The following is a 13,070-nucleotide window of genomic DNA, read 5'->3' on the forward strand; positions in this document are numbered from 1 at the left end:
CACTTCTTTCCCTGTAAGTGGAGCTAAACTATTACAGAATTCACTATAAGCAGGTTTCACAGTACTTGGTTATTAAATGTCTCTAGAACCATAACATGATATGATGTGACCTCTTATCTATGTCTCCTAGTAGATTTCCTGAGCATGCTACTTACTTTCTTGTATGATTTTGTTGACTTAGATCATAGTGTATCATTCCTGAACTGCTGTCCTGCAGCTACCACTAGTGTACAATGTCTTGCATTTTGTATCATGCTTTACATTGCAAGGACATTTATTGGATTTAGATAAGCACAAGTTACTTTATTATGTTAAAGGGACACTGTCAGCTTGAATTTGAGAAAGAGGTTCCATGCAGGGGTTGTGGGAAGAGGAGACGCCCTTCTGGTTTCAAACCTCAGAAACAGCAGCAGTTCTGCTGTATTGTTACTGGTAAACATCCTCTTGCAGGCCCTAGGGCTGAGTGAACATGAGCTCTCCAAGTGGAGTGCTAAGGTGAAATTATGCTAGTGCCTGACATGGGGTGAGATATTTGCAGTGTTATAGCTATGCTAATCGTAGAATATTATAGAGGTATGGGTGAAGTAATATTTTTTTCTTGATGAAACTTCTGTTGGTAAAAGACGGTTCTTTTTCAGGGAAAGGTAGAGTGTCACAGAGAAATACAAGGGGTGGAACAGATAAGAAGTTAACATGTTGCAAGAGATCATTCAGGGCGAAGTGCAATAGATTAGCAGCTGGCAATCAACATCACAGTGCAAGTGGGTAAATGCATGGTTCTGACAAATGCACAAAGAAGATAGTTAATGAAGTTAAATTTTTTTCCTATAACCAGTTAGAGTAAGTAACTTTATAGTCTTAGGACAAACCCACATTGCTGATTTATTTCTATGCTAGTAAAACATTTCAAAAACAGTATGTCAGTGTTAGTTACACTGGCAACTAAATACATATTTCTAAAAATTAGTTATCTATTGTTGACTCAGCAAGATGAATTCACAGGCAAACTAGTGTTCTCAAATGTTAGCCAATACATCTAGGTGCTTCTGCACACAACATACAATTAGATCACATATGTAAATTAAAATAAATTTAAAATATAAATATTAAACTACTGAGTAAATATGGCTTAAAATAAGCATGCTTATTATTGACTAAAATTCTTTGTGATAAGAAGCAGCATATAAACAGTTTGGGACTGAAATAACGTTTTGAAATGGTTATCAGTGAAAGTGGAAGTTTAGACTAGAATGCTGCTTTTATTATTACTGCTATTATCTGTATTACCATAAGACCCAATCATGGACCAATACCTCATTGCAATAGGCACTGTACAAACACAGAACAAAGATAGTTACTAGCCTGCATTATAGAGCTGCTTCCTCAGTCTGTTAAAACCTTTTTTATATCCATTGCTAACAGTGCCTCCACTTGGAAATGCTTGGATATTCTGTTTTTGCTCTGTTAGTTTTCCAATAAGTATTTTAATAGTTTCCAGTACTGTTTCTCAGGATTTTAAGCCCTCTTCTGTTCTATAAGTACTTTGTTCACTGAGTCTTTCTGATTTGATTTGGTGTGGTGTGTATGACCCTTCTCGTGAATTCCTCTCATCTTTGCTCTACCTAAAATTTTTAATTATGGTAATCATTTAAAATACAGTTTTCTAAAAGCAGAAGTTCTATAACAGCAGTAGTAAACTGCAGCTAGCACTGAACTGCATGCGTGCGTGGCAGGCCTGCTGTGATAGCAGCACTGACCTTGTGTTTCTTGCTTCATGGGTGTTGGGCTCCTGCCAAACTTCCTGCCCATCATAAAATCTTGCGGAGGAGTAGGATTTACAAATACACACTCTGGAGCGGACAGTTGGATCAGAGATACTACAAGTCTTAATTTGTTTAATATTCAAATTAAAAAGGAGATTTTTATTCTTTGCTTAGGTTTTTCTATCGATCCAAGTTTTTATATAGTGCTCAATCACCATATCAGTGCCTCCATAGAGTATCTGAGGAGTTGTCCCCATGCCCTTGTGAACAGACACTAAGCATATGTGTTTTGCAGGTGAATGTGTGGGCTGGCTAGCCTGGCACCAGCTGTGCCATTGTGGCATCCTCAGTGTGTGGGCTGTGGCTGTGATGGAATTTATTCAGGACTGTACACTCCATTTGGAGGAAGCTTGAGACAGCCTAAAGCCGATAGCAAGTAACTCAGGTGGCTTCCTCCCCCTGCCTCAGCAACCCCACAACAATGTGATTGGTTCATGAATCTTCAGGGAAAAGTCAGTGGCAGATTTTAAACACTAGTGATGTATTTTGTTTTGCGACAAAACAAGATAGATACTTTTTTAAATTGAAAGTTTGTGATAAACTGACTTCTTTAAATCCCCAAAATCAAGGAGGGTTGCAGCCTTCATGAGTCACCAGAACTAGTTCTAGAAATACCATCTAATACCTCGTTTGGTTTTGAATTGGAAGATGAACTGGTTAACATGCACACTTAAGTGAAGACAAAGATGAAAAAAACTATCTGTATCCATCTGTCTTTGGTAGTATACTTAGATTGTAAGCTCTGTGTGTGTGTGGGGGGGGACGGACGACGACGACTGTATTTTTGTTCTGTTTGTACAGTGCCTCGCACAATGGGGCCTGGTCCATGAGTAAGGCTCCTCGGAACAGTAATACAAATAATAGTAGGTGAGGTCACTTGAGGTCCAGGCAGGGCCAAGTGGAATATAAACAAAATTCACTTAGAGAAAGGATGTTCTTTTGATTGCAGTATATGATTAGAAGAAGAGTTAAAGGGTCTATTTCTTGCTTTGTCAAGCACTCCTGTGTGACTCTAGAAAATGAGAATAGTATTCCCTAACTCTTGATGTTGTGAAACTTAGTACATCGTTAATAGTGTTTCAAGATCCTCAGTGGCTGTTTAGTATTATGCACTGAGTGTGCAAGACAAAAACTGACTGACAACCCAAAAAAACGCTCTGAAATAAATTTTCACAAGTATAACATTAACTGGTATTACAGTGGTGGTAGATGTTAGTTATGTACTTTTGTTGGTCTTGTACATGGAAAAATATTGTTAAAGCTTGTTACTACTTGAGAGGACATTATCAATTATATTGGGCCCAAATTTTAGTGTGTACAATACAAGTAGCCTTGGCAGAATGTGATTTTAAAAAAAAGTCAATCGATAATAGGTGTATGTTTAAGCATGTTTTTTTAATTTTTGTCAAATTCAAAATTTCACAGCTATAGGAAACTATGGGGGGGAGGGTCCGACAATAATTAAATGACATTAGACACTGAGATTCAAAAAGTTAATTTTATAACCATTAAAACAAAAAATTATCAACATCACATGTAAAAATATACAAAGTAAATATCCTTAAATCAAACTAAGCTCTCAAGCAGCATTTTTCTTTTGCCAATCTGTAAATTTCTGCAATCCATGGAAATGTGTTTCATCATCTTCAGTGTTTACAGTGAAATAGACATTTGCTGACATGACATTTACGGATGAAAATCTAATCCTTCCAAGCCAAAGTATTAAACACAATCTCCCCGCCCATCCCCAATCCAGTAGAAAAGTCAATGAAACAAACATTCCCCTACAGTATTTGAAACACAAAATTCGTGTTTTGCTCAGGCATGAGAATCAAAATGAACTGACTAGAAACTAGTTGTCCACTTGTTTGTATGTTAATTTATTTTTAACCAGATTTATTTGAAGAAATTACTATTAGAGAGGATATAATTATATTTCCATGTGTTTTCAGGTAACATTCAAGGAGCAACAATAGTAGATGCCTTGGATACACTGTATATCATGGAAATGAAAGATGAATTCAAGGAAGCCAAAGAATGGGTAGAAAAGAACTTAGATTTCAATGTGGTAAGTATTGGGGATTATTTTTTTAATTAAATGTTAGTGCATAATGATGATCTGAGAACAGGCCCCGTTGTGTTAGGCACAGTACAAACAGACTAATAAATAATCCCTGCCCCATAAAGCGTATAATCTAAACAGGCAAGACAACATAGGAGACAAAGATGTAACCTATAGTCAGAATGAACGGAATAATCACAAATGGCATGTTAGTGCCACAATTTTGGGAGGTGGGGTATTTTTTGAGTGGGCATGTGTGAGGAAGGGACTAGCTAAATGGAAGGGAAAGGGGACACTGACCTGTCACTGCTTCTGTGCAGTCAGCTTCTTTTCCTCGAACTAATGTACTGGTCAAAGCTACTTCATAGATGTGAAAAAATAAAGTATATTCAAAAAGTACTTTTGACTTTTTGACAGTACAGTTGACTGACAATACAGTTTTAGGCCAAAATGGTACCCAAAGTTGACTCCTATATCAAAGTAATCTAATTTTTTTTTTCCAAAAGGCCTGAATGCTTCAAGTTCACATTAAAAGTTAGTAGGAGTTGCTACTGGGAACCTTTGGCAATCATAGAATATCCGGATTGGAAGGGACCTCAGGTGGTCATGTAATCCGACCCCTTGCTCAAAGCAGGACCAATTCCCAACTAAATCATTCCAGCCAGGGCTTTGTCAAGCTGGGCCTTAAAAACCTCCAAGGAAGGAGATTCCACCACCTCCCTAGGTAACGCATTCCAGTGCTTCACCACCCTCCTAGTGAAACAGTGTTTCCTAATATCCAACCTAGACCTCCCCCACTGCAACTTGAGACCATTGCTCCTTGTTCTGTCATCTGGTACCACTGAGAACAGCCAAGCTCCATCCTCTTTGGAACCCCCCTTAAGGTAGTTAAAAGCAGCTATCAAATCCCCCTCATTCTCCTCTTCTGGAGACTAAACAATCCCAGTTCCCTCAGCCTCTCCTCATAAGTCATGTGCTCCAGACCCCTAATCATTTTTGTTGCCCTCCACTGGACTCTTTCCAATTTTTCCACATCCTTCTTGTAGTGTGGGGCCCCAAACTGGACACAGTACTCCAGATGAGGCCTTACCAATGTCGAATAGAGGGGAACGATCACGTTCCTCGATCTGCTGGCAATACCCCTACTTACACAGCCCAAAATGCTGTTAGCCTTCTTGGCAACAAGAGCACACTGTTGACTCATATCCAGCTTCTCGTCCACTGTGACCCCTAGGTCCTTTTCTGCAGAACTGCTACCTAGCCATTCGGTCCCTAGTCTGTAGCAGTGCATGGGATTCTTCTATCCTAAGTGCAGGACTCTGCACTTGTCCTTGTTGAACCTCATCAAGTTTTTTTTTTGGCCCAATCCTCTAATTTGTCTAGGTCCCTCTGTATCCTATCCCTACCCCCTAGTGTATCTACCATGCCTCCCTGTTTAGTGTCATCTGCAAACTTGCTGAGAGTGCAGTCCACACCATCCTCCAGATCATTAATAAAGATATTAAATAAAATCGGTCCCAGGACCGACCCTTGGGGTGCTCCGCTTGAAACCGGCTGCCAACTAGACATGGAGCCATTGATCACTATGCGTTGAGCCTGACAATCTAGCCAGCTTTCTATCCACCTTACCGTCCATTCATCCAGCCCATACTTCTTTAACTTGGCGGCAAGAATACTGTGGGAGACGGTATCAAAAGCTTTGCTAAAGTCAAGGAATAACACATCCACTGCTTTCCCCTCATCCACAGAGCCCGTTATCTCCTCCTAGAAGGCAATTAGGTTAGTCTGGCACGACTTCCCCTTGGTGAATCCATGCTGACTGTTTCTGATCACTTTCCTCTCCTCTAAGTGTTTCATAATTGATTCCTTGAGGACCTGCTCCATGATTTTTCCAGGGACTGAGGTGAGGCTGACTGGCCTGTACTTCCCCGGATCCTCCTCCTTCCCTTTTTTAAAGATGGGCACTACATTAGCCTTTTTCCAGTCATCTGGGACCTCCCACGATCGCCATGAGTTTTCAGAAATAACGGCCAATGGCTCTGCAATCTCATCTGCCAACTCCTTTAGCACTCGCGGTGCAGCACATCCGGCCCCAAGGACTTGTGCACGTCCAATTTTTCTAAATAGTCCCGAACCACTTCTTTCTCCACAGAGGGCTGGTCACCTTTTCCCCATACTGTGCTGCCCAGTGCAGCAGTCTGGGAGCTGACCTTGTTCGTGAAGACAGGCAAAAAAATCATTGAGTACATTAGCTTTTTCCACATCCTCTGTCACTAGGTTGCCTCCCTCATTCAGTAAGGGATCCACACTTTCCTTGACTTTCTTCTTGTTGCTAACATACCTGAAGAAACCCTTCTTGTTACTCTTAACATCTCTTGCTAACTGCAACTCCAAGTGTGATTTGGCCTTCCTGATTTCGCTCCTGCATGCCTGAGCAATATTTTTATACTCCTCCCTGGTCATTTGTCCCAGCTTCCACTTCTTGTAAGCTTCTTTTTTGTGTTTAAGATCATTAAGGATTTCACTGTTTAGCCAAGCTGGTCGCCTGCCATATTTACTATTCTTTCTACACATCGGGATGGTTTGTTCCTGCAACCGCAATAAGGATTCTTTAAAAGACAGCCAGCTCTCCTGGACTCCTTTTCCTTTCATGTTGTTCTCCCAGGGGATCCTGCCCATCTGTTCCCTGAGGGAGTCAAAGTCTGCTTTTCTGAAGTCCAGGGTCCGTATTCTGCTGCTCTCCTTTCTTCCTTGTGTCAGGATCCTGAACTCGACCATCTTATGGTCACTGCCTCCCAGGTTCCCATCCACTTTTGCTTCCCCTACTAATTCTTCCCTGTTTGTGAGCAGCAGGTCGAGAAAAGCTCTGCCCCTAGTTGGTTTCTCCAGCACTTGCACCAGGAAATTGTCCCCTACACTTTCCAAAAACTTCCTGGATTGTCTGTGCACCACTGTATTGCTCTCCTAGCAGATATCAGGGTGATTAAAGTTTCCCATGAGAACCAGGGCTGCGATCTAGCAACTTCTGTTAGTTGCCGGAAGAAAGCCTTGTCCACCTCATCCCCCTGGTCTGGTGGTCTATAGCAGACTCCGACCACGACACCACCCTTGTGGCTCACACTTCTCTACTTTATCCAGAGACTCTCAGGTTTTTCTGCAGTTTCATACCGGAGCTCTGAGCAGTCATACTCCTCTCTTACATACAATGCAACTCCCCCACCTTTTCTGCCCTGCCTGTCCTTCCTGAACAGTTTATATCCATCCATGACAGTACTCCAGTCATGTGAGTTATCCCACCGAGTCTCTGTTATTCCAATCGCATCATAGTTCCCTAACTGTGCCAGGACTTCCAGTTCTCCCTGCTTGTTTCCCAGGCTTCTTGCATTTGTGTATAGGCACTTAAGATAACTCATTGATCATCCCTCTTTCTCAGTATGAGACAGGAGTCCTCCCCTCTTGTGCTCTCCTGCTTGTGCTTCCTCCCAGGATCCCATTTCCCCACTTAGCTCAGGGCTTTGGTCTCCTTCCCCCAGTGAACCTAGTTTAAAGTTCTCCTCACTAGGTTAGCCAGCCTGCTTGCGAAGATGCTCTTTCCTCTCTTCGTTAGGTGGAGTCTGTCTCTGCCTAGCACTCCTCCTTCTTGGCACACCATCCCATGGTCGAAGAATCCAAAGTCCTCTCTCGGACACCACCTGCGTAGCCATTCATTGACTTCCACGATTTGACAGTCTCTACCCAGGCCTTTTCCTTGGACAGGGAGGATGGACGAGAACACCACTTGCGCCTCAAACTCCTTTATCCTTCTTCCCAGAGCCACGTAGTCTGCAGTGATCCGCTCAAGGTCATTCTTGGCAGTATCATTGGTGCCCACGTGGAGAAGCAGGAAGGGGTAGCGATCTGAGGGTTTGATGAGTCTCGGCAGTCTCTCCGTCACATCGTGTATTCTAGCTCCTGGCAAGCAGCAGACCTCTCGGTTTTTCCGGTCGGGGCGCCAGATAGATGACTCAGTCCCCCTGAGGAGGGAGTCCCCGACCACCACCACCCTCCTCCTCCTCTTGGGAGCGGTGGTTGTGGAACCCCCATCCCTAGGACAGTACATCTTTTGCCTTCCAATCGGTGGCATCTCCTTCTGCTCCCATCCCTCAGATGTGTCATCTAGTCCACTCTCCACATTAGTACCTGTAGAGAGAACATGTAAACGATTGCTCACCTGTATCTGTATAGTTGTTGCAGAGAGAGAAGATTAATCAGGTAGCTATTTAAAAAAGTATACTTGAAGTCTTCATTTGAAGTCCTGGGCTAACATTCTACAAATTTAGTTTTTGAACTCTGCCATTTCACTTTCCACAGCTATCAAATTTGTTTTCTTTACATACATAACCTAGTAAACAAGGGTAAAATGAAGAAACATATAGCACTTAAAAATGGCTTTATGAGGCAAAACTCTTAATTTCTCTTGGTCTAGGTATCTATATGGCTCCCATCATCAGAGTATGGCAACATAGTTTAACTCGGGGTAGGCAACCTATGGCACGTGTTCCGAAGGCGGTACATGATCTGATTTTCAGTGGCGTTCGCGCCGCCCGGGTCCTGGCCACCGGTCCGGGGGCTCTGCATTTTAATTTAATTTTAAATAAAGCTTCTTAAACATTTTAAAAACCTTATTTACTTTACATACAATAGTTTAGTTATATATTATAGACTTATAGAAAGAGACCTTCTAAAAACGTTAAAATGTGTTACTCGCACGCGAAACCTTAAATCAGAGTGAATAAATGAAGACTCGGCACATCACTTCTGAAACGTTGCTGAGCCCTGGTTTAGCTAAATTAAATGATGCTTTCTATAAGCTTGTAAAACTAAGGATGTTCATCTGTTTTATTTGGCTAGTTTTAGGTTTTTCTTTTTCACTGGATAGTCTTACTGATACCAAATTTATTAGTGCAGCCACTTTGAGATTAATCCATCCAAATAAATGATATTGCAAAGCAAATGTGTATGAAGAATTGTATGAAATTGTTTGATTAGTGGAGCTACAAATGTTAAGCTCAAAGACTAAAACCGAATATAGTTTGATTTTATTGCTCAGAATACGCTCTCAAGCTTCTGAGAACGCCAACTGTTGAATTCTCTACAAATTTGGCTCCTATGGTGAATACCTACTTTCTTGGTATACTCAATGGTTTGAGTCCTGCCTAGAGTTATGGAACTTCCCATTAGCCTTTTTTTAGCTAGACCATCTTCTAGTTTTCCCAGTAATATAGCAATCTTCAGTAAAATTACTTTCTTGAAAAACAGGGCTGTTTTTATTCTGAGATAATTAATTAAATGGAGAATGGTGTCTATGCTGAAGTTTAGTTAAACTAGCAAATGAAAATGTCTTGTTAATGTTAGATTTTGTTTAGTAGTTTGCCAAAATAGGCTCAAGTTGGTATACTTCAATTGTCTCACTTAAAAGTGGTTTTCTTTTGTTTAGTTTTGAGGATGAATAGAAATAAAGTATTTCAAAAGGTCAGGGGAGATCCTAAGGATACATTTATCATGGGGTGTAATAAATTGTTCTCCCATCAAAGTCTATTGGAAGGAAAACAAGCATGAAAATGAAATATTATGAATGGCATGGAAGTTCTAAATGTGTGCATTGGGGCTTGAACAGTTATGAGTAAAAAGGGATTTATACTGACTTCTTATTAGTTGTATAATATCCAGTTTGTCAGTTGTGCCACAGGTGTGTAATATTTTTGATCAGTAATATAGCAAACCCTGTAATTTAATTTTAGTAGATGAAGTATGAACAGGGTTTTATTTACTTAATTATTGGTATTTGGCTTAAAATGCGGCAAGCTATTGAAAAATTGTAAGCAACAGTCTGTCACCATCAGTTTTATTTTTATAGTAGCCTCAGCCATGTAGGGCATTTTTAGTGAGTGAACTGGAATTAAAGAAAAAAAGTTTGTCATAGTTTTTCTAATGAGGGGTAAATCCTTCCCTACTTCCTCAGATCTGTCATGAGCGATTACTCATTCTGACTGAAGAAGAGTGGATGAGGCTCAGCTCTCCTCAGTCATCCCAAAGGGCTAGTAAGGGAAACAATATTGTATGGTTTCCCTCAGAGGGCCTAAACATATTGTCACTGCAGTTATTGGCTCCTACCAATCTGGTACAGGGTTAATCACAGGTTGTCATCCACGAAAACACGAACGACTAGTTCTTAGAGTGCTTGTTCATGTCAATTCCAATCATGTGTGTGCATGTGCACGGCAGCCAGAAGATTTTTCCCCTAGCACCATCCGTCGGGTCGGCCTGGGCACCCTGTGGAGTTGCACACCTTGTGTTTAAGGTTCCTCAGGGAGAGTCACCAGAAGGAGTGGTGCCAGATCTGCCGCGAGTTTCACCCTAGGACTTTTTGAAAAACAAAGACTAGCATCTTAAAGTCTTTCTTATGGAGGCTGCGCTCCAGCCCCAGTCAGAACCCGGATCGGAAGCACTTCAGGCTGCAACCCTCTCCGCGGTTCTACCAACCACAGAACCGGCAGGACGATTCCTAGAGGAGGAACAGTCACGGCAGGAAAAGATAGCACCTGTCCTCAGGCCAGAGCTCTGGCCAATCCAAGTCATCTTTGGGCCAGAAACAGCCCTTTTGAAGGTGCACACGAGGATGGCGCACCAGTGCATGGACTGGATCCAACCCATCTTACTTTCTCGTCCTGACTATCCCCTTTCTACCCTGTGTGGGGTCATATCACATCAAACCGATGGGTGTTTCACACAGTAGAAAGGGGATACTCTCTCCAATTCTCGGCCCTCCCGCCCTTCCATCCTCCTTCCCCATCCCTCTTCAGGGACCCTTCTCCTGAGCAACTCCTCATACAGGAGGTGCAGTTGCTCCTATAGCTGGGAGCAGTGGAAGAGGTTCCTTGGGAGCCGAAGGGCAAGGGCTTCTATTCCTAGTATTTCCTAATACTGAAAGCCAAAGGTGAGCTCAGGCCCATCCTAGACCTGCGAGAGCTCAACAGGTTCATGAAGACATTCCTCATGGTCTCTTTGGCCTCCATTATCCCTTCCCTGGATCTAGGGGACGGGTATGCTGCCCTCAACTTGAAGGATGCATACTTTCATATAGCAGTCTCACCATCCCACAGAAGGTACCTCAGGTTTGTGGTGAGCAACAACCACTACCAATTCACAGTCCTCTGTCAATGGCTCCTCGAGTATTTACCAAGTGCATGGTAGTCGTGGCCACATTCCTACACAGGCGGCAGGTACAAGTCAACTTTATAAGAATGACGTTCAATGAACTGGGCCTTCTCCTGAACGTGGGGAAATCTACATTGTCCCCGGTTCAGCAGATGGAATTTATAGGGATGGTACTGGACTCGACACAGGCCAGGGCATACCTCCCGGAAGCAAGGTTCCAGGCCTGGGGGATATCATTTTAAGTCTTAGGCAGTTCCCCACCACCACAGCAAGGAATTGCCTGAAACTCCTGGGACACATGGTCACTTGCACCTATGTGGTGCAACACGCCAGGCTCAGACTCCAGCCGCTTTAATCGTGGTTAGCCTCAATGTGTTGGCCGGGTTGGGACAGCTTGGACAGGGTCGTGACTCTGCCTCGCCTGGTCCTTGACTCCTTCCTGTGGTAGCTTGATCTGCAGATAGGTGTGCAGGGGTCCCCTTCACCAGCCTTCAGCCATCCCTCTTGCTAGTGATAAACATGTTAGCCTTGAGCTGGGGAGCACCTCTGGGAGACCTCCAGACACATGGCCTCTGGTCTCAGGTGGAACTCGCTCTCCACTTCAATGTCAGAGAGCTCAGAGCATGCCAGACTTTCTGAGCCTACTTGGCAGTGAGATGTGTATCAGTTATGACTGACAACAGCAATGTTTTATATCAACGAACAGGGGGGTGCACACTCCTCTTTCTCCTGTGTCAGGAAGCCCTCAGGGTGTGGGACTTTTGTGTGGAGCATTCGATATACCTGCAGGCATCGTGCCTCCCTGTAGTACAGAACGAGTTGGTGGACCGTCTTAGCAGGTCATTCCATGGCCACGAGTGGTCCCTATGCTCGGATGTGTCAAACTCCATCTTACAACGGTGGGGCTTTCCCCAAATAGACCTGTTTTCCACGCAACTCAACTGGAAGTGCCAGCAGTTTTGCTCCTTCCTGGATCATAGCCTGGGCGTTCCTCCTCCCATGGGGAAGCCATCTCCTATACGCATTTCTGCCCATCCCTCTTATTCACAAGATGCTTCTCAAGGTAAAGAGGGAAGAAGCTTCGGTGGTATTGATAGCTCCAGTCTGGCCCCGCCAGCACTAGTACACATTTCTCCTGGAAATGTCCGTGGAAGCCCCAATCACCTTGCCGAACCCGGTTAGACAAGTCCTCCTTGGCAGTAGAAACCTTCCATCATGGCTACCTACCTGGCCAAATGGAAGAGATTTTCAATCTGGTGGCTCAACACTGTGTCTGACGCTCGCCTCCATACCACTTATACTGGACTACCTTCTCCATCTTAAGTAGCAGGAGCTGTCCATGTTGTCAATAAAGGTTCACTTGGCTGCCATCTCTGCCTTCCATCCAGATACAGAGGGTCGGTTGGTCTTTGCCAACCCTATGGTCAGCTGTTTTCTGAAAGGTCTCAACAGGCTATACCCACACTTCTGACAACCAATCCTGGCCCGGGACCTTAATCCAGTCCTTTCCAAACTGATGAGGCCTCCCTTCGAACTGCTGGCGACTTGCTCCCTGCTCTACCTCTCGTACAAGGTGGCCTTTCTGGTAGCAATAACCTCAGTCAGGAGGGTGTTTGAGCTCAAGACCCTAAGAGCCTCCTTACACAGTGTTCTATAAGGACAAGGTTCAGATCAGGCTACACTCAGCTTTCCTCGTGAAGGTCGTCTCCCAATTTCGCGTCAACCAAGACATCTTCCTCCCTGTATTCTATGCTAAGCTGCACACAAGCAGCAGAGAGCAGAAGCTTCACTCATTGGACATCCACAGAGCGCTAGCCTTTTACACTGAAAGAACAAAACTGTTCCAGAAATCCATTCAACTGTTTATGGCCGTGGCACACAGGATGAAAGATCTTCCAGTCTCCTCAACGAATTTCATTGTGGATCATGTCCTGAATCCATGAGCACTAAACCTGGCAGAGGTGCCTGCCCCTCTGCTCATAGTGCAC

At 43.5% G+C, this 13,070-nt stretch overlaps 1 protein-coding gene across 1 annotated transcript in view; it reads left to right on the plus strand.

Annotated features, from left to right (window-relative positions):
- Positions 1–13,070, plus strand: part of MAN1A1 (mannosidase alpha class 1A member 1) — a 217,639-nt gene that overhangs the window by 79,177 nt on the left and 125,392 nt on the right. Inside the window, exon 3 of the mRNA XM_054021752.1 lies at positions 3,776–3,891. Within this exon, the coding sequence (XP_053877727.1) occupies positions 3,776–3,891 (116 nt within the window). The remainder of the gene's footprint in view (positions 1–3,775; positions 3,892–13,070) is intronic.

This window comes from Malaclemys terrapin, chromosome 3 (assembly GCF_027887155.1).
Source record: "Malaclemys terrapin pileata isolate rMalTer1 chromosome 3, rMalTer1.hap1, whole genome shotgun sequence".
In the NCBI taxonomy this organism is placed as follows: Eukaryota; Metazoa; Chordata; order Testudines; family Emydidae; genus Malaclemys; species Malaclemys terrapin.